The sequence below is a fragment of the Hylobates moloch genome, unplaced genomic scaffold, assembly GCF_009828535.3.
Source record: "Hylobates moloch isolate HMO894 unplaced genomic scaffold, HMol_V3 SCAFFOLD_8, whole genome shotgun sequence".
In the NCBI taxonomy this organism is placed as follows: Eukaryota; Metazoa; Chordata; class Mammalia; order Primates; family Hylobatidae; genus Hylobates; species Hylobates moloch.
In genome coordinates, this window is record NW_026652283.1 from 1041587 (window position 1) to 1062306 (window position 20720).

At 40.8% G+C, this 20720-nt stretch overlaps 1 protein-coding gene across 10 annotated transcripts in view; it reads left to right on the plus strand.

Annotated features, from left to right (window-relative positions):
• Positions 1-20720, plus strand: part of ERC1 (ELKS/RAB6-interacting/CAST family member 1) — a 481205-nt gene that overhangs the window by 33338 nt on the left and 427147 nt on the right. For 9 of the 10 annotated variants that reach the window (XR_009214662.1, XR_009214663.1, XM_058443362.1 and 6 more), the window contains exon 2: positions 9126-9952. Coding sequence is in view for 8 of the 10 variants with exons in the window: in XM_058443362.1 (XP_058299345.1) it covers positions 9284-9952 (669 nt within the window). In the remaining 2 variants the exon portion in view is untranslated. Of the gene's footprint in view, positions 1-9125; positions 9953-20720 lie in introns of those variants that run through there. The other variant, XM_058443367.1, reaches the window with a different exon arrangement.

Below are 20720 nucleotides of genomic sequence, written 5' to 3' on the forward strand. Positions count from 1 at the left end.
TGCGCCCGGCTGAGACTCTTATTTCATATACACCCTGTTGAGTGTGCCAGGAATGCAAGCAAGGCCTCGACTGTCCCTAACCCAGGCCTTTTTTCAGGACTGTGTTTGCAGCCGGCCACTTTGCGGGAGGAGGTAATGTCTTCCATTGAGACAAAGAGCAGGCCTACTTATTACTTACTATAAAAGTGGTGGATTCCGGCCGGGCGCGGTGGCTCATGCCTGTAATCCTAGCACTTTGGGAGGCCCAGGCGGGCGGATCATGAGGTCAGGAGATGGAGACCATCCTGGCTAACACAGTGAAACCCCGTCTCTACTAAAAAATACAAAAAATTAGCCAAGTGTGGCAGCGGGTGCCTGTAGTTCCAGCTACTCGGGAGGCTGAGGCAGGAGAATGGCGTGAACCCGGGAGGTGGAGCTTGCAGTGAGCCGAGATAGCGCCACTGCACTCCAGCCTGGGCGACAGAACAAGACTCCGTCTCAAAAAAAAAAAAAGTGGATTCCCTAAGCCCAGTGTTCCTTAGCTGTGATGCAAATCCACTGCATGTGTAGCATCCATCTGAGCCCCTCCGTGTCACCTTATGGGACTTGGGGGTAACAGGGAGACAGTGCAAACGTGTTCATGCTTGCTGTGCTGTGAATAGTAAAGTTCTTTGTGTTTGACCCAGGAGACTCATGTATTCTGTTAGTATCCATGAAATGGTCATAGGCTAATGTATTAACCTGTAAGTAGGGTTAAATAAAATCCTAGTTCCTTCACAGTTCTCAACAATGCTCATGTTTACTTTAGTGTGATACACTGTGAAAATAAGCTATACATTTTATTTTCTGTTCTATTTATCTGTTTATTTTAGAGATCCTATTTCTATTCTCCTATAGATAGGATCTTGCTATGTTGTCCAGGCTGGTCTTGAATTCCTGGACTCAAGCAATCCTACTGCCTTGGTCTCCCAAAGTGCTGGGATTACAGGCATGGGCTGCTGTGCCTGGCCAAGAAGTGCATTTTATATTGTGATCCAGTATGCACATGTGCATGCATATGCACACCTGAAACATTGCAGAAAACAACACTGTTATCTCTTGTTGCATTACAATTACTTCAGAACTTACTGGATTTGAAAAACAAACATCTCAGATTTCGTGAAGAGTATGTTGGGTGATTCTGGCTCAGGGTATCTAGTGATTTTACTTAATTTAAAACAAACAAGAAAACAAGCTTGGTTGCAGCTTATCAAGCTGATTTCACAACCTCCTATTGGGTCATAATTCTAAGTTTGAAAAACACTGATTAGGGGACTGATATGGTTTGGCTGTGTCCCCAGAAATCTCGTCTTGAATTGTAGTTCCCACAATCCCTACATGTTGTGGAGGGACCTGGTGGTAACCGAATTATGGGGTTGGTTACCCCATACTGTTCTGATAGTGAGTGCCCACGAGATCGATTTTTGTTTTCTTTTTTGAGACAGAGTCTTGCTCTGTCACCCAGCTTGAGTGCAGTGGCATAATCTTGGCTCACTGAAACCTTTGCCTCCTGGGTTCAAGTGAGCATGTCTGGGTAATATTTGTATTTTTAGTAGAGGCCATGTTGGCCAGGCTGGTCTTGAACTCCTGACCTCAAGTGATCCACTGACGTTGGCCTCCCAAAGTGTTGGGATTACAGGCGTGAGCCACCGTGCCCAGCCTAGATCTGATGGTTTTGTAACGGGCTCTTACCCCTTTGCTTGGCACTTCTTCCTGCCACCACTTGAAGGAGAATGTGTTTGCTTCCCCTTCTGCCATGACTGTAAGCTTCCTGAGGCCTCCCCAGCCCTGCAGAACTGTGAGTCAATTAAACCTCTTTCTTTTATAAATTACCCAGTCTTGTGGGTAGTTCTGCATAGAGCTTGAGAATGGACTAGAGGCTAGAGGCAGGCAGGCAGGTTAGAAAGTTGTTTTAATTCAGGTAGGATAGGATGGCGTAAACCAGGGTAATAACTGTGGGAATGGAGGAAGAGGATCAATTTAAGAGGTACCTAGAAATCAAAGAAACAGGAGTTGTATTTTTTTGATAATATGTGTCCCCTGCAGCAGCAGATCTGGTTTTGAAATGGGGAGACCTTGATGTGGAGTTCAGTTTGGGGGCATGGCGTATTTGAGGTGCATGTGAGGAGTATAAGCGAAGATGTCCAGAAGTGGGATACATAGTTCTGATTCTCAAAGGAGAAGTAAAAAAGTACTGGAGAAGTAGTAAATTTGGAGTCTTTGTTGTACATATGTTATTTTAAGCTGGTGGAGGCAGGGAGAAAAGATTTCTTAAGGAGATATTGTAGTGTGAGAATAACATAGGGATGAAGATCAGAAACATTTAAGGGAGGGGCGAACAAAGAAGGAGGAGGGTTAGAAGAAAAGAGCATATGATATAAAGAAACCAAGAGAAGAGAGTGTCAAAAAATTGGGAGTGCTTAAGAAACAAGATGTATTTATAGACAGAAGTTAAAAAGGCATTAGAGAGGAAAAGCGATCATTAACTAAGGTTTCTCTGGAGAAGCCAGAGGGAATGGGGACTAAAGTACCCCGTGGAAGGATTAGCTGTAGCCCACTTCCATCAGAATAGAGGAAGTTAAGGATGGTTGTTGCTGTAAATGAACATGTGGCGAGAGGAAGTTGAGATAGTTCCTGTTTGATTTCCCTGTTTCTCTGTAATGTAGGAGGTGAGATACATAAGTTTTGTAGGGCTGCCATAAGAAAGTACCATCAACTGGGCGTGGTGGCTCACGCCTGTAATCCCAGTGCTTTGGGAGGCTGAGGCAGGCGAATCCATTGGGCCCAGGAGTTTGAGACCAGCCTGGGCAATGTGGTGAAACCCCATTTCTACCAAAAATACAAAAATTAGCTGGGTGTGCTGATGCTCACCTGTAGTCTCAGCTACTCGGGTGGCTGAGGTGGGAGAAGTGCTTGAGCCTGGGAGGTTGAGGCCACGGTGAGCTATGATCGTATCACTGCACTCCAGCCTGGGTGACAGAGGAGACCCTGTCTCAACAAACAAAAACACAAAACATCTCCCGCCCCTCCACCCCGCCCCCCCACAAGACCACTGACGATGTGGCTTAACAACAATTTGTTTTCTTTTTTTTTTTTTCCGAGACAGAGTCTCGTTCTGTTGCCTAGGTTGGAGTGCAGTGGCGCCATCTCTGTTCACTGCAACCTCCGCCTCCCGGGTTCAAGCAATTCTCCTGCCTCAGCCTCCGGAGTAGCTAGGACTACAGGCAGTCGCCACCATGCCCGGTTAATTTTTGTATTTTTGGTAGAGACAGGGTTTCACCATGTTGGCCAGGCTGGTCTTGAACTTCTGACCTCAGGTGATCTGCCCACTATGGCCTCCCAAAGTGCTGGGATTATGGGCGTGAGCCATCGTGTCCGGCACACGAATGTATTTTGTCATAATTCTGGAAGCTACAATTCTGAGACGAAGGTGTTGGCATGGTTGGTTTCTTCTGGAGGCCTATCTCTTTGGGTTGTACATGGCCATTTTCTGGTGTCTTTACATGGTCTTTCCTCTGTGCTTGCCAGTGTCCTAATCTGTTTTTATAAGGATACTAGTTATATTGGATTAGGGCCCACCCCAATACCCTCCTTGAACCTTAATTACTTCTTTAAGGACCGTATCTAAAATATAGTCACATTCTGAGGTATGGGGGTTAAGACTTCAATTTAGGAATTTTGGATTAGGGGACACAATTCATCCCATAACATGAAGTCATTTGCTGAAAGTGAGAGGCAGAAGGCCAAGATTTGAAATAACCTACCATAACAAATATTGCATAGGAAGCTAACTAGGGGACTTGTGGGGCTCTGGGGGAGAAATATGGGTACAGCTGAGGTGGGAAATCAAATCGAACAGCTGCATGATTTTCTCTAGCAGCAGTCGGGACTCTAGGTATATAAATCAATGAAGGTGTTTCTTTTGGCTTAATTTATAGAAAGAGTTTAACATACATGCAGTTTTCCCCATACTCTTGTGGTATAATTTATATACAGTAATTGCACATATTTATACAGTTTGATCAGTTTTGACATGCATATATGCCTGTGAAACCATCATCCCAAACACAGTAGAGAACATTTTAATCACCCCCAGAAGTTTCCCCGTGCTCCTTTATGATCCATGCCTCCCTCTACCCAGTCCCTAGTCATGTACTTAGTAGCTTTCTGTCATAATAAATCTAGAATTTTACATAAATTGAGTCATACTGTGTAACTTATTTGGTCATATTTTTGGTCAAATTGTTTAAAGTGCAAGAATTATTATTTTGTGGCTTTCTTCCATATTTTTAAAAAGAATTTTTAAAAAACACTGTCTTCCCTAAAGCTCATGAGATTAAAAAGCTGATATGAGGGCTTCCTTCAGATAGAGCTGGTGAATTCCTTCCCTTTTCATATAAATGAATATAGTTCTGAAAATAACAGACTCCACTTGGAAATACGATTTTGGATTTGAAAGTGTCTTGAATATTAGAATGTGCACCTGCTAATGTTGAAAACAATGTGAATTTTTGTTATTGGATCTTAGCCTATTTAGTGTGATTTAGTTACACCACTACATGAAAATAGAGTTCCGCACAGCAACACAGTTGGGATTTTTGTGTGTGTGTGTGAGTGTGGCAGTTTAAAGTTCTCATGGTGTGATTCCTGAAACTCTTGAATTTCTGAATAATTTTATTATTTTACTTATTTTGTTCTGCCTACCATCTTTTAAAAAAGACTTTCTCCTACTTAATAGAAAGATATAAGTGATCGTTTAAGTTTTACACCTGGGAAAATCTAAGCTGTAACCTGAAGTTTAGAGTGGTAAATTAGTAGGATACACTACCTTAAAATTGTGAGAACCTTTAATTTCCTACGGACACTTCAGCAGATGATGGTGGTCAAGCATGATAGTTAACAGCCTCCAGGGATCTGGAATTAGGCTGCCTTAATTCAAATCTTGACCCTACCATTTAATAGCTGTGTCTTTAGATAAGTCACTTAAGCCCTCTAAGTCTCAACTTTATCTGTAAAATGGAAATGATAGGACCCATCTTACTTATTCATACAAAATATTAAATTATAAATGAATATTGAATATATTTAATATAAATATTAAATCTTATAAAACTCATAGTACAGTGCCTGGCATATGAAACACTCACTAAATATTAGCTTTTGTTATTCAAAGGATTCCAGATAATTAATGGCTCTCTTATTTTAAGCAATGTTCAAATTAGAAAAAACTTTGTATCCCTTTTCGATCTTGAAATAGAATTCATCTTAAGTAGTGATTTGTAGATTACTACCTGTCACCCACTTTACAGTCCAGATTACTCATGAAAAGGAATTTATACTTCATGAGCTAAGTTAGTCCTGGAAAGGAATTTCGTAACATTACTAGCAAAATATTGCAATTTCTGAACTTAGTGTGCCGTAGCAATTTCTGAGATGGAGGGAGATTGGAGTCTTTCCTTAAAGGGTCAGGTTCTGTGTATTTCCTGTCTTGTTTGTTGAGATTTCTTTACTGGTTCACTAATGTAGAGATGAGACCACCCGTGTGTTCACATTTTTGAGGATTTTTAACCTGTTTGAGTTTGACCAGAATAGATACTGTCTTTAGAATCTTATTTTTGACAATATGATTTACTTGGGTACTATTTTCAATGAAGAAACACTTATAAGAATCAATTTACATAACAATGGATTTTGGGAAAATATTGTTTAATATGCTGCAGCCTGTTGTTACTTGACCTAAGCCAATTCTTTGAAATGATGCCAGGAAATCAGAGAGATCTAGTTTAGATCTGTATTGTCTTTGAAAGAAGTGTGTGAAGTTGATAGCTATAGTATAGTGGTTCTGCATCCACAGATCAAACCAACTGTGGACCAAAAATATTTGGGAAGGAATCTTAAAGTCACCTTGAGAAAAAAACTGGAAAAAAAAATACTTGGGAAAAAATAATATAACATGGAAAAATAATACAAATAAAAAACACAGTAAGTATAACAACGATTTACATAGCATCTACACTGTTTTAAGTATTAGTAATTTAGAGATGATTTAAAGTATACTGAAGGATATCCATAGGTTTTATGCAATTACTATGTCATTTTGAATCAGGGACTTGAGCATCCTGGGATTTTTGTTGTCTGGGGAGGTCTTGGATATCTGGATACTTTCTGCTGGAGCCAGTCCCCAGCAGACACCAAGGGACAACTGCCTGTGGTTTTAAAATTTGTTTTAATTAGACTTGTAGAGTATGAACATGTTTTCTTTTTTGAAAAAAAAATTCAGGTGCTTTATGGTAGTTTGAGTATAAAGCTTTATAAGTTGAGCTAAAGCCTCCACAAACATTTTTCCCCTTCATAACATGAGTTTCCTTCCCTCTAATTATTGCTGTTTCAAAATTGGCATTTCCTATGTAGGAATTCTTTACATACTCTGTTTACAGATCATTATACTTACGTTGACTGTATTTTTCATCTAGCTTTTGGTTTATCTTTTAATTTTATTTACAGTATTTTTTGGTATAATACTTTATCACTTTGACATAATTAAATGTATTGGTTGTTTTTCTTTATGGTTTTTGCCTCTGGTTTTTTTTTTTGTTTTTTTTTTTTGAGATGGAGTCTCGCTCTGTCGCCCAGGCTGGAGTGCAGTGGCGCGATCTCGGCTCACTGCAAGCTCCGCCTCCCGGGTTCACGCCATTCTCCTGCCTTAGCCTCCCGAGTAGCTGGGACTACACGCGCCCGCCACCACGCCTGGCTAATTTTTTGTATTTTTAGTAGAGACGGGGTTTCACCGTGTTAGCCAGGATGGTCTTGATCTCCTGACCTCGTGATCCGCCCGCCTCGGCCTCCCAAAGTGCTGGGATTACAAGCGTGAGCCATCGCGCCCGGCCTGGTTTTTTATTTAAGAAGCCTTTTCCTAACTCAAGTTCACAAGGATATTCTCCAAAATTTTCTTCTAGTACTTTTAATGGTTTAAAAAATTTATATCTTTTAACGTATATGGAATTTATTTTGGTGTACTATGTGAAGACGAGTGTATTTTTCTCGAAGAGTAACAAGTATTTAAACTTCATTTATTGAGTGATTTTTTCATTTTCTCACTGTATTAGTCTGTTCTCATGCTGCTAATATAGACATACCCGAGACTAGGTAATTCAAAAATAAAGTTTTTTTTTTTTTTGAGATGGAGTCTCACTCTTGTCACCCAGGCTGGAGTGCAGTGGCGCGATCTCGGCTCACTGCAATGTCTGCCGCCTGGGTTCAAGCTTCTCATGCCTCAGCCTCCTGAGTAGCAGGATTACAGGCACCTGCCACCATGCTCGGTTAATTTTTGTACTTTTAGTGATACTGGGTTTCGCTATGTTGGTCAGACTGGTCTCGAACTCTTGACGTCAGGTGATCTGCCCGCCTTGGCCTCCCAAATTGCTGGAATTACAGGTGTGAGCCACCGCACCCTGCCAGGAAGGAGGTTTAATGGACTCTCAGTTCCGCATGGCTGGGGAGACTTCACAATCATGGCAGAAGGCGAATGAGGAGCAAAATTATGTCTTATATGGTGACAGGCAAGAGAACTTGTGCAGGGGAACTCCCATTTATAGAACTATCAGATCCCATGGGACTTATTCACGACCACAAGAACAGTAGAGGGGAAACTGCTCCCATGATTCAGTTAAGTACACCTGGCCCTACCCTTGATACATGAAGATTATTACAATTGAAGGTGAGATCTGAGTGAGGACACAGCCAAACCATATCACTCACTGTTTTGAAATGTTACTTTTAACATATATTAAATTCCCATATATAATTTAGACCATGTTCTTGGGCTAGTACTATACAGTTTTCGTTATTATAGTTTTACAAGGCTACAATACTTTATGAGAAACCTGGCAGGTCAGATGTGGTTTTGTTGTCAGCAATTTTTTCCAGTAATACTTAGGGGATATTATGTAGTATCCAGTAATCACACACATTGTTTTCTTAATGAAATATATGAAGTCACACTATGTGGGCTACATATAAACAGTAAGTAAGCTCAGATCAGGTCAAGTTTTGCTGCTAGATGAGTTAAAAGGAAAAACTTATTTTCAGAGGTTTTTGGATTTTTGCAGTACAAATGAAGAATTACAGATTTGTAATTTATCTTGCTGTTGAGGGCTGTCTTCCTTCTTTGTTCATCTATTTTAAATTGTTTGGTTACTCTTGTATCTTTACTCTCCATTTGAATTTTAGAGTCAGCTTGTTGAGTTACTTGAAAAATCCTTCAACACCTGTGAAAGGAAGCGATCTCTAGCTGGTTAGCAAAATGCTGCAGAGATTTTTCACTGGGATTGTGCTAAGTAGTTGGGGAAGAACTGAATCTTAACAGTGTTTGTCTTCTCATCCATGAACACAGATAACTTGTTTAGGTGTTCTTTCATGTCTTTCAGTAAAATGTTACAGTTTTTTCCCCCAAAATGCTTGCACATTTCTGTTGATTTACATCAGAGTACTTTTATGGTTTTGTTGCTGTTGTGAATGGGATTTAAAATTTCTTTTAAATTAAAAACTGCATTTTCTAGTTGTTACTACTGATGTATACATTGATATTTATATATTGATATTGAGTTTGACCAGTTTGTTGAGTTCTGTTATTCTAATAACTTGTCAGTTGGTTATCTTGGGTTTTCAGTTAGCAAATCACATATTCAGACATTGAGTTTAATCTTTTCCTTGTCAATCTTCATACTTCTTGTTTTTTTTTTCCTTTTTATTTTTTGTAGACAGGGTGTTGCTATGTATCCCAGGTTGGTCTTGCACTCCTGGCCTCAAGCGATCTTGCTACCTTGGCCTCCCAAAGCGCTGGGATTATGGGCATGAGCCATTGCACCTGGCACTTTTTTGTTTGTTTTCCAGTTGCGTGGTATGTTTTCAGCATTCAGTTTTGAGACATCTAAAACATCTCTAAAATATTGTTTACTATGAGTACATTATGCTGTAATCACATTCTGAATGCATGAGTAAATACATGGTAGAAGGGCTAGATCTTCTTTAAGTGGGGGTAATGGAAAGTTTCTGAGAAGGGAAATATTTATTATTGGAGGATTTAATGTGTGATCTTTTCATTACAGATATGGTGTAAGATACTTCTTCAAGATTGGACAGCTTGGGGACCTTCTTCTGATTAACCTTAAACCAACTTGTAGCCATAGAGACACCTCACAAAGTTCCCATTTTTGTTGTTGTTTTTGTCGATTTTCTGCTTTACACCCTTTCTGACCTTGCAACCATGTATGGAAGTGCTCGCTCTGTTGGGAAGGTGGAACCGAGCAACCAGAGCCCTGGGCGTTCACCCAGGCTTCCACGTTCCCCTCGCTTGGGTCATCGTCGAACCAATAGTACAGGAGGGAGTTCGGGAAGCGGTGTTGGAGGTGGCAGTGGGAAAACCCTTTCAATGGAAAATATACAATCTTTAAATGCTGCCTATGCCACCTCTGGCCCTATGTATCTAAGTGACCATGAAAATGTGGGTTCAGAAACACCTAAAAGCACCATGACACTTGGCCGTTCTGGGGGACGTCTGCCTTACGGTGTTCGGATGACTGCTATGGGTAGTAGCCCCAATATAGCTAGCAGTGGGGTTGCTAGTGACACCATAGCATTTGGAGAGCATCACCTCCCCCCTGTGAGTATGGCATCCACTGTACCTCACTCCCTTCGCCAGGCGAGAGATAACACAATCATGGATCTGCAGACACAGCTGAAAGAAGTGTTAAGGGAAAATGATCTCTTGCGGAAGGATGTGGAAGTAAAGGAGAGCAAACTGAGTTCTTCAATGAATAGCATCAAGACCTTCTGGAGCCCAGAGCTGAAGAAAGAACGAGCCCTGAGAAAGGATGAAGCTTCCAAAATCACCGTTTGGAAGGAACAGTACAGAGTTGTACAGGAGGAAAACCAGGTAAGTTCTACATGTGTGTTTACCTTTGTTGGCTGAATTCATGTATATAAATGAAATAGCCTTTTTTTCCTCTCCTAGATTTTTCCCTTCGTAGTATATGTATCTTCCTTTTTCCTGTTGATTTTACTATTTCGTGTCCTCCATTTCTCAGCCCTTTCCAAATGTGGTCCTGTGCCCTGTTTTTTTCTAGTTGCCCATGTCTGCTTGCTCCCATTCTTGCTTGGTTCTTTTCTCTGGTTTCTCTTTCTCTTTGTGTCTTTCCTTCCAGCATATGTTATCTTTTCTTTTTTTTCAATTCTTCCGAGAGTATAATTTTGCCACACACTCTAATATCTACTAGCAAATGTATTTAGACTAGGTAACTTAAGTGTAAGGTATACCATTAAGATTTGTCATAATGTCAAAAAGTCATTCTTAAAAACAAAACAAAATGACTATCACAAGATAAATCAGTGCTGTCAGCTGAGAACAGAAATTACTTTTAAAAAGTTAATGTTGGGCCGGGCGCGGTGGCTCACGCTTGTAATCCCAGCACTTTGGGAGGCCGAGGCGGGCGGATCACGAGGTCAGGAGATCGAGATCACGGTGAAACCCCCTCTCTACTAAAAATACAAAAAATTAGCCGGGTGTGGTGGCGGGCACCTGTAGTCCCAGCTACTCGGAGAGGCTGAGGCAGGAGAATGGCATGAACCCGGGAGGCGGAGCTTGCAGTGAGCCGAGATTGCGCCACTGCACTCCAGCCTGGGCGACAGAGCGAGACTCCGTCTCAAAAAAAAAAAAAAAAAGTTAATGTTGGCAGGGTGCGGTGGCCCACACCTGTAATCCCAGCATTTGGGAGGCCGAAGTGGGTGGATTATTGAGGTCAGGAGTTCAAGATCAGCCTGGCAACATGGTGAAACCCCGACTCTACTAAAAATACAAAAATTAGCCAGGTGTGATGGCGTGTGCCTGTCATCCCAGCTTCTAAGGAGGCTGAGGCAAGAGAATCACGCAAACCTGGGATAAACCTAGGAGGCGGAGGTTGCAGTGAGCTGAGATCCCGCCACTGCACTCCAGTCTGGGGTGACAGAGTGAGACTCTGTCTCAAAAAAAAAAAAAAAAAGTTAATGTTGATTATGTATTTATTAAGTACGAACAATAAGTAACTGTTCTTTTTGTTGCCATTCATGAAAGTTTAACTTCAGGATGCTTTTGTAGCTTTTTGTTCTTTCTTTACATTTAAGGTGGAGGAAAGGCAGCTTGGTGTGATTGTTTACTTGTAGAAAATAAATGAGATGACTGGGCATTATAATTACGGGGCTTTGCAATTTGAGAGCTAAGTGCTGTCACGTTAGCTACAGGAAATATTCACTTATTTTTCTGTGCTCCTCCAGGTTATAGTTGATGTTTGGTGATAGCCATGTCACATTCAGTGAGGAAGCTGATGACTCCAAAGATGTGAACAAATCATATTCAGGCTCTACTAGTTAAAATGTTAAACATACTTTTTTTTTTTTTTGAGACGGAGTCTTGCTCTGTCTCCCAGGCTGAAGTGCAGTGACGCAATCTCAGCTCACTGCAACCTCCACCTCCCAGGTTCAAGTGCTTCTCCTGTCTCAGCCTCCTGAGTAGCTGGGATTACAGGTGCCTGCCACCACTCCCGGCTAATATTTGTATTTTTTAGTAGAGACGGGGTTTCACCGTGTTGGCCAGGCTGGTCTCAAACTCCTGACCTCAGGTGGTCCACCTGCCTTGGCCTCCCGAAGTGCTGGGATTATGGGCGTGAGCCACCATGCCCAGCCCATACTTTTTGTTTAAAAGATTTTTAGAATTTTTCTCTTTTCACATTTTTTTCCCTCATGGCCCAAGTTGTCTATACTTTTAGAAGTTTTCTTAAACATTTTTTTCCTCCTTAAAAATGCTGTCTTATATTCTTTTTTTTTTTTTTTTTTTTTGAGACGGAGTCTCACTCTGTCGCCCGGGCTGGAGTGCAGTAGCGCAATCTCGGCTCACTGCAAGCTCCGCCTCCCGGGTTCACGCCATTCTCCTGCCTCAGCCTCTGTGAGTAGCTGGGACTACAGGTGCCCGCCACCATGCCCGGCTAATTTTTTTTTGTATTTTTAGTAGAGATGGGGTTTCACCGTGATCTCGATCTCCTGACCTCGTGATCTGCCCGCCTCGGCCTCCCAAAGTGCTGGGATTACAAGCGTGAGCCACCGCGCCCGGCCTCTGTCTTATATTCTTAAAGGAGAATATGTAATTAGCTACCTCATTGTTGGTATTACACTTTATTTTTTGGATTAGGTTAATAAAAATTATAAAGAAAGCAACTGATATCAATTTCTGCAGTGTTCTTAAATGATACTGAGAAGTAAAGAAGCAATCAGAAATGATCTGTGTCTCTGATGAAGAAGTCATCTGCCACACAAAGATGTTTAGGTCAGTGATGGACCTCGTGTATCACTATGGTCCCATAAGATTACAATATAGTGTTAGCCAGGTGTGGTAGCTCACACCTGTACTCCCAGCACTTTGTGAGGCTGAGAGGGTGCGGATTGGTTGAGGCCAGGAGTTTGAGACCAGCCTGGGCAAAATGGTGAAACCCTGTCTCTGCAAAAAATAGAAAAAAATTAGCAGGGTTTGGTGGTGGGCACCTGTATTACTTGGGAGACTGAGGCAGGAGGATCACCTGAGCCTGGGAGGTTGAGGCCACAGTCAGCCGAGATTGGGCCACTGTACTCCAGCCTGGGTGAGAGTGAGACCCTGTCTCTAAAAACAAAACAAAAAACGAAGATTATAATACAGTGTTTTCACTATATCTTTTCTATGCTTAGATGTGTTTAGATACACAGATATTTACCATTGTGTTACAGTTGCCTACAGTATTCAACACAGTAACATGCTGTACAGGTTTGTGGCCTAGCAGCAGTAGGCTATATCCTACATCCTAGGTGTGTGGTAGGCCGTACCAGATGGGTTTGTATAAGTCCACTTGATGATCTTTGCACAGTGATGAAATCGCCTTTCTCAGAACATATCTCTGTCATTAAGCGACATATGACTGTAAATCTAATTTAAGATTTCTGTTGATTGTCTTACCATTCTTACCAATATGCAGTCCAGATATTCAGATCTACTGTTTTGGCTACTTGAAGATTTCTAGTAAAGCTCCAGACACATTTTCAGCAATAAAAATAGCTCAATTTTTCTGTTCATAAATATAAAACAGAAAAGCATAGATATGAAAGCAAAATATATTCCAGATCCTCCCATCTACTGACAACTTTGCAATTCCACTGTTTGACATTTCTCTTTACTGAAATATCTCTATGCATATACACATAACAGATTTACCTGAATGGAATACTGTTGGTATTATGCTGTGACCTTTTTTTAGCTAACAACATTTCTACTGTATATTAAAGGCCTCTAATATATATCTAAATCATTATTTTTAATGCCTCCTGCTATTCTATTGTATCTATTCTAGTTAATATCACAGGGCCAAAATTCTTCAAATTTACTTGGTAGTACAACGCAAATTAAAAACCTTGAATTCATTTGAATCAGATTTCTAAGTAATTAGAAATTATGATAATTTTATTCTTTCTCAGATACATTGTAACTTCAAACTGCTTTTACTTTTTAATCAGTTATTAAATTTAAGTTGTCAGTACTGAAAATTTGAACGTTTTAATATACTTAAATCTCTTTCTTGGAGACTTAGCTTCTTTAAAGAAGATAAATTGTCCTTTAAAAAATATTCCTTAGGAAGTTCTTTGAGTTTGAGTCATTAAGACTTTAAGAATGCACAAAGAAAGAAAAAAAGCTAAAATAGACCCCACTGATGGAGTCCGAAATTAAGGACAGGGTTCTTAAATGCTGGCTCAGAAACATCAACATCAACAGGCATATTTGGTTAAAACATAGATTCCCAGGCCTTCCTTCATACCAGCTAAGTACAATCTCTGGAGATAGGGTCCAGGAACTTATGTTTTGAACCAGCTTCTCTGGTGGTTCTGATGAGAAACCACTCTTGGGATCTTTAGAATTTAGTAAATCTAATCTAATTCTTTTTTTTTTTTTTTTTTGAGACGGAGTCTCGCTCTGTAGCCCAGGCTGGAGTACGGTGATGCGATCTTGGCTCACTGCAACCTCTGCCTCCTGGGTCCCGGTTCGAGCAGTTCTCCTGCCTCAGCCTCCTTAGTAGCTGGGATTACAGGTGTCCCTCACCACACCTGGCTAATTTTTGTATTTTAGTAGAGATGGGGTTTCACCATGTTGGCCAGGCTGGTCTTGAACTCCTGACCTCGTGATCCGCCCACCTTGGCTTCCCAAAGTGCTGGGATTATAGGCATGAGCCACTGCTCCGGGTGTAAATCTAAGTCTTAAACTTGTCTGTTGCCTGTTTGTCAATTTGTGATGATTCTGTTGTGGCACTTTTGAGCTCAACCATAAAAGAAAGGAAAAGAAACAAGGGACCCTTTGCTCAGTGTGTCTCATCCTTTATTCTACCACTTTCCATCTCAGGGATGTGACCTGCTCTTGTTCATAATGATCATTAACTGTGACAGGGACCCTCAGTGGATGGGGTGTGTGTAGGGGAAAAGGGTGTTTAAAATTTTAGATATGTTTAGTTAAAAAGAGCCCTCCAGGTGATTTTGATGTCTCCTCACCTTGTGAATCATTGATGCACCAGATAAATGTTCAAATGATACATGACAGCAGAACAGTGAAGTACATTTTCTTCATTTGACGTTTTTGAGTTGTGAGTACAATACTGACTTTAGTTTTTAATTTGCATTGCACTACCAAGTAAATTAGTTGAATTTGTCAGTTGAAGTACAACACCAAAAAAATCATTCCTAATAATAAAATAATAGTACATTCTCAGTTTTTTTTTTTTTTTAATTGTTGTTTTGAGACAGAGCCTCACTGTGTCACCCAGGCTGGAGTGCAGTGGTGTAACCTTGGCTCACTGCAACCTCCATCTCCAGGGTTCAAGTGATTCTTCCGTCTCAGCCTGTGGAGTAGCTGGGATTACAGGTGTGTGCCACTGCGCCTGGCTAATTTTTTTTTTTTTTGAGACAGAATCTCGCTCTGTTGTTCAGGCTGGAGTATGGTGGCGCGATCTCGGCTCACTGCAAGCTCCACCTCCCGGGTTAATGCCATTCTCCTGCCTCAGCCTCCTGAGTAGCTGGGACTACAGGCGCCTGCCACCACGCCCAGCTAATTTTTTGTATTTTCAGTAGAGGTGGAGTTTCACTGTGTTAGCCAGGATGGTCTCAATCTCCTGACCTCATGATCCGCCCACCTCGGCCTCCCAAAGTGCTGGGATTATAGGTGTGAGCCACCGTGCCTGGCCAATTTTTTGTATTTTTAGTAGAGACGGGTTTCACCATGTTGACCAGACTGGTCTTGAACTCGCGACCTCAGGTAATCCACCTGCCTTGGCCTCCCAAAGTGTTGGGATCACAGGCATGAGCCACCGCACCTGGCCTTTTTTTTTGATCTGGAGTCTCAGTGTTGCCCAGGCTGGAGTGCAATGGCAGAATCTCGGCTTACTGGAACCTCTGCCTCCCGGGTTCAAGCGATTCTTCTGCCTCAGCCTCCCGAGTGGTCAGGATTACAGGCGTGTGCCACCATGCCTGGCTAATTTTTGTATTTTTTTTTTTTGAGACGGAGTCTTGCTCTGTTGCCAGGCTGGAGTGCAGTGGCACGATCTCAGCTCACTGCAACCTCCACCTCCTGAGTTCAAGCGATTCCCCTGCCTCAGCCTCCCAAGTAGCTGGGATTACAGGCACGTGCCACCATGCCCGGCTAATTTTTTATATTTTAGTAGAGACAGGATTTTGCCATGTTGGCCAGGCTGGTCTCAAACTCCTGACCTCAGGTGATCTGCCCGCCTCAGCCTCCCAAAGTGTTGGGATTACAGGCATGAGTCACCATGCCTGGCTTAAATTCTGTTTTTATAGTTTGGTATTGAATTGTAAATACCAGGAGAAAAAAATGAGTTTGCTTTCTTTAGTTTTGTGGTTAAGTATCAATATAACCTAGGTCTTGGGAACTTTATCTGTATTTTTAGGGGTTGTATTGGGTTCTTTTTTTATTCTTGGTAAAAATGATACTGGTAAATTTGGAGTATGTAATGGTGTATACTAGTGCCCAAATATGAGATTCTTTATATGTATTTAGATAATTATCAGTGTGTCATATTTGAATATTATATAATTTCAAATGTATTGTTAATAAAAAAATCACAGTTTAATTGAAAAGTGGCTGAGACATAATTTTTTATTATAAGAAATATTGTGAGCTGGGTATGGTAGTATATGCCTGTAGTGTTAGCTACTCAGGAGGCTGAGGCAGGAGAATCCCTTGAGTCCAGGAGTTTGAGTCCAGCCTGGGCAACATAGTGAGACCTTGTCTCTTAAAAATAAATAAAAATAAATAAAAATTTAAAAGAATTAAGAAATATTATGGAAAAATTGCATATGAATAAGCACTTCTTTTTAAAGGCTCTACTTTTCAAGAATGGATTGACAGTATATGTGTGTATAAGATTTTACGTGTGTGTGTGTGTGTGTGTGTGTGTGTGTATATATCAAATTTAGAGTAGATTTCAAGTTACTGGATTTATCACCATTATATCTGGAATTAGCTAGTCACCGTTATACCTTGTTGATGATGCTGAAACTATGCCCCTCACTAAGATGGTTTTTATTATGAAGTGACTCAGAAATGTCAATTTTAGTGAAAAAGTTATTGGCATACTTGTTCATTTTGAAATAATTGAAGCAGTTGTTTGTGCCTGTACTTCAGAAGCTGTGTGGAAAATATGTAATATCCTTTCTGAGTATCAGTCTGCATTCAAAGACAACATATTTGAATCTTCTGAATACTTCAGTTCAGTTCCAGTGAAACAGTCCACAGGATTTTCATGCCAAAAAACCCATATGTGCTGAAGAATGGTGAACACCACCGTATCTAGATTCCACCCCTTGCCCTCATTAAACACCAGTGCTGGCAGCGATGTATTCTTCGTATACCCACTGTAATTACTACACAATCCTAAAATTGCATAACTTTGGTCCAAAAAACGAAGGGTGCAATTTTAAAGTAAAGTGAAACACTGCAATGAGATACAGAGACAGAGAATGCTAATTAATAGATTATAGTCAGCGAGCAGTGGGGCCTAATTAAACTCTGCATTCGTTATACCCTCCGTAGCCCTCAGAGGTCAGGTCTTCACTTTATAAAGAAGTTCGGTTTAATAGGATTTACAGTAATTAAATATCTCCCCATTTCGGTCTGAGACTGGGGATTTAGGTCCATTCGAAATACTTGATCTGATTGGACCACAGAGACCTTGTTCTAGGATCCTCTCAGATGTGAAGACACATTTGCTTAGAATGGCTTGATGTGTGTGGTTCTTTATTACAGAGTTCTTTTAGAAGATGTTTCTAATATAAATACTCAGCAATTTTTATGTCCCATCCTTCTTTTGTTACTGAACTTTCAAATACTGCTGATTGGAGAGTTAGAATAGTGTGTAACAGGGAAGGCTTTTTCTTTTTTAAAATTGGGAGTAAGGAAGGTTTTTAGTGTATGTTTGACAAAGAATGAAAATCTAGCTATGAGCTTGGTGGAACTGCAGAGCTACTAAGACTTTGGATGGGGCCTGGCACAGTGGCTCACGCCTGTAATCCCAGCACTTTGGGAGGCTGAGGCAGGCGGATCACGAGGTCAGGAGATCGAGACCATCCTGGCTAACACGGTGAAACCCTGTCTCTACTAAAAATGCAAAAAATTAGCTGGGTGTGGTGGTGGGCACCTGTAGTCCCAACTACTCGGGAGGCTGAGGCAGGAGAATGGCGTGAACCCGGGAGGTGGAGCTTGCAGTGAGCCGAGATCGCGCCACTGCACTCCAGCCTGGGAGACAGGGCGTGACTCCGTCAAAAAAAAAAAAAAAAAAAAAAAAAAAAAAAGACTTTGGATGATTTATATATTTTTTATTCTAAACAGCATTTAACCAGATTATCATACTTCTTTTTTGATTATGCCTTGAAATAATTCTGTGTGTTGAGTTTAGTTGGAAGCTTATTTTAAAAATAATTATTTAAAGCACTGTCATTGAAATATTGCATGAACAAAATACTATTTAATATTATAGGATGGCAGGTGAATTTAATGTTTTTTGCCTTGTGTGTTTCTTTTCTTTTTGGAGTCTGATTTTTATGATTCTCATTTACTTAGGAATCAAGAGAATTTCTAGTTCAGAAATGCAAAAAGATAACCTTGTGTAATACTTTGTCATTTTTTTTTCTGATTATTTGGAGACTTTTTACTATTAACATTTATATAATTTTAGGTCATAGCTTGATTTGCCATGTGATAAAAGCCATTATTATTTGCCATTAAATAAACTTTTTTTTTTTTTTGGAGACAATTTTGCTCTTGTCCAGCCTGGAGTGCAATGGTGCGATCTGGAGTCAGTGCAGCCTCAACCTCCCAGGTTCAAGCGATTCTCCTGCCTCAGCCTCCTGAGTAGCTGGAACTGCAGGTGCACACCACCACTCCTGGCTAATTTTTTGTATTTTTAGTAGAGATGGTGTTTCGCCATGTTGGGCAGGCTGGTCTCGAACTCCTGGCCTCAGGTGATCCGCCGACCTCCGCCTCCCTAAGTGTTGGGATAACAGGTGTGAGCCACTGCTCCTGGCCTTAAATAAACTTTTTCATGAGGTTGCTAGTTGTTTTCACTGTCATTTAAAGTCTGATCTTAAAATTTGGGATCTATGTCTTAGATTATTGTTTTAATTTTCTTTTTGATAATTCTGCTTTAACAAGGAGATGTAGATAAATAAGTATCCTTGTTTATTGCCCAGATAAGTTTAATCTTTTTTGTTGTTTCAGAAGGGGAATGTGTTAAAGGCATTATGCAGAGTGCCATGAGAAAATGAAATCAAATGTAAAATGGATAATGTTCCTTTTGGGGAGTTAACAATCATTTCAAGAAGCAAAATTTGTACATGTATGGCTTACAGAAATTTGAACTATGCATTTATCAGGTCTTGATCATATGTGAAGGTATTTAAATCAGTATGGGAAATTTGCTTCTTTTACAGTTGCTAAGTTTGCTTATCTGGAAGGTAGTGAAGTATGAAAAATAATTAAGCAGATCTAATAAAAATGTTGCACAAATATGAGATAGGGCTTATATGAAGAAATAAGGGCAGAATTTGCCAGATAATTGCAGTCTCTCTCTCACTTTTTATTTTCCTCGGTCTTTTTGGATTTCACAGTGCAGTGTGGTGTGTGATCTCATCTCAGTGAAATAAAATTGTTTTTAGAGATTTGCTAATTTACAGCAAATTTGCAGATAGCATCTTAAATATAATTTGGGGGTCCTTCTTTTTATTGTGCAAAAGAAATCAGAAAATGGGTTTAGTTTTTAGTTACATTAATGTTAATCAGTGGAGGTCATAGTTTCATTTTTTAACATTTAAAATCGTACCACCTTCTGGAACTTGACATCTGTTATGAGTGCTCTGTTATGCCCAGAAGAGTATAGGAGGTGCCTAGAAACCATTCTTTATAAGAAATGGCTGAAGGAACTCGAGAAGAGAAGACTTGCAACATTTTAATTATACTCTTACGTATTTGATGGACAGCCATGTTGAAGGAGATTTTCCTTTTTTCTTTCTTTGTTGGTATTGTTTTTGGAGAACAAACACTGGAAAAATGAGTGCAAATATTAAGGTTTTAAATTTTGGCTGCAAGGAGGAATAGATTTTTGAAAAAAGCTATATCCAGCCGGGCGCAGTGGCTCACGCCTGTAAGCCCAGCACTTTAGGAGGCCGAGGCGGGTGGATCACGAGGTCAGGAGATTGAGACCCCTAACATGGTGAAACCCCATCTCTACTAAAAATGCAAAAAATTAGCTGGGCTTGGTGGCGGGCGCGTGTAGTCCCAGCTACTCGGGAGGCTGAGGCGGAAGAATAGCGTGAACCCAGGAGGCGGAGCTTGCAGTGAGCTGAGATTGCGCCACTGCACTCCAGCCTGGGCGACAGAGCGAGACTCCGTCTCAAAAAAAAAAAAAAAAAAAAGAAAAAGAAAAAAGCTATTTCCATTTGATGAAAGAACAGTTTCACAAAGTAATGCTTCGTCATCACTAGAAGTGGTCACTGGGAGGTCAGATTGCCTTCTGACAGCTGCGTGGGTGCTCTAAGTCATTGAACTGTTCAGAATGCCCAAGGTGGTATGGAATAAAGTGGTACTTTGTGGAGAAATATTTAGGGAGTTTACCCCATCCTCCCAGGTCCTTTTGTCCTTTTTCTCCCTCCCTGTCTCCTTTCCTTCTTTTATGACAACTTTGTTGAGATATAATTGAATTCACCCTTTAAAGTATAGTTTTTTTCTTTTTTTTTTTTTGAGACGGAGTCTTGCTCTGTTGCCCAGGCTGGAGTGCAGTAGCGGGATCTCGGCTCACTGCAACCTCCGCCTCCCGGGTTCAAGCAGTTCTCTGCCTCAGCCTCCCGAGCAGCTGGGATTACAGGCACACACCACCACGCCCTGCTAATTTTTGTATTTTTAGTAGAGACAGAGTTTCACCATCTTGGCCAGACTGGTCTTGAATTCTAGCGCTTTGGCCTACCAAAGTGCTAGAATTACAGGCGTGAGCCACTGTGCCTAGGCTTTTCTTTCTTAATCTGATTTACTCAATGAAGATTTTGAAGAAAGTAATAGTAAGTTGCCCTAGGGAGTTTTTGAACGAGGGCATAAATGATGT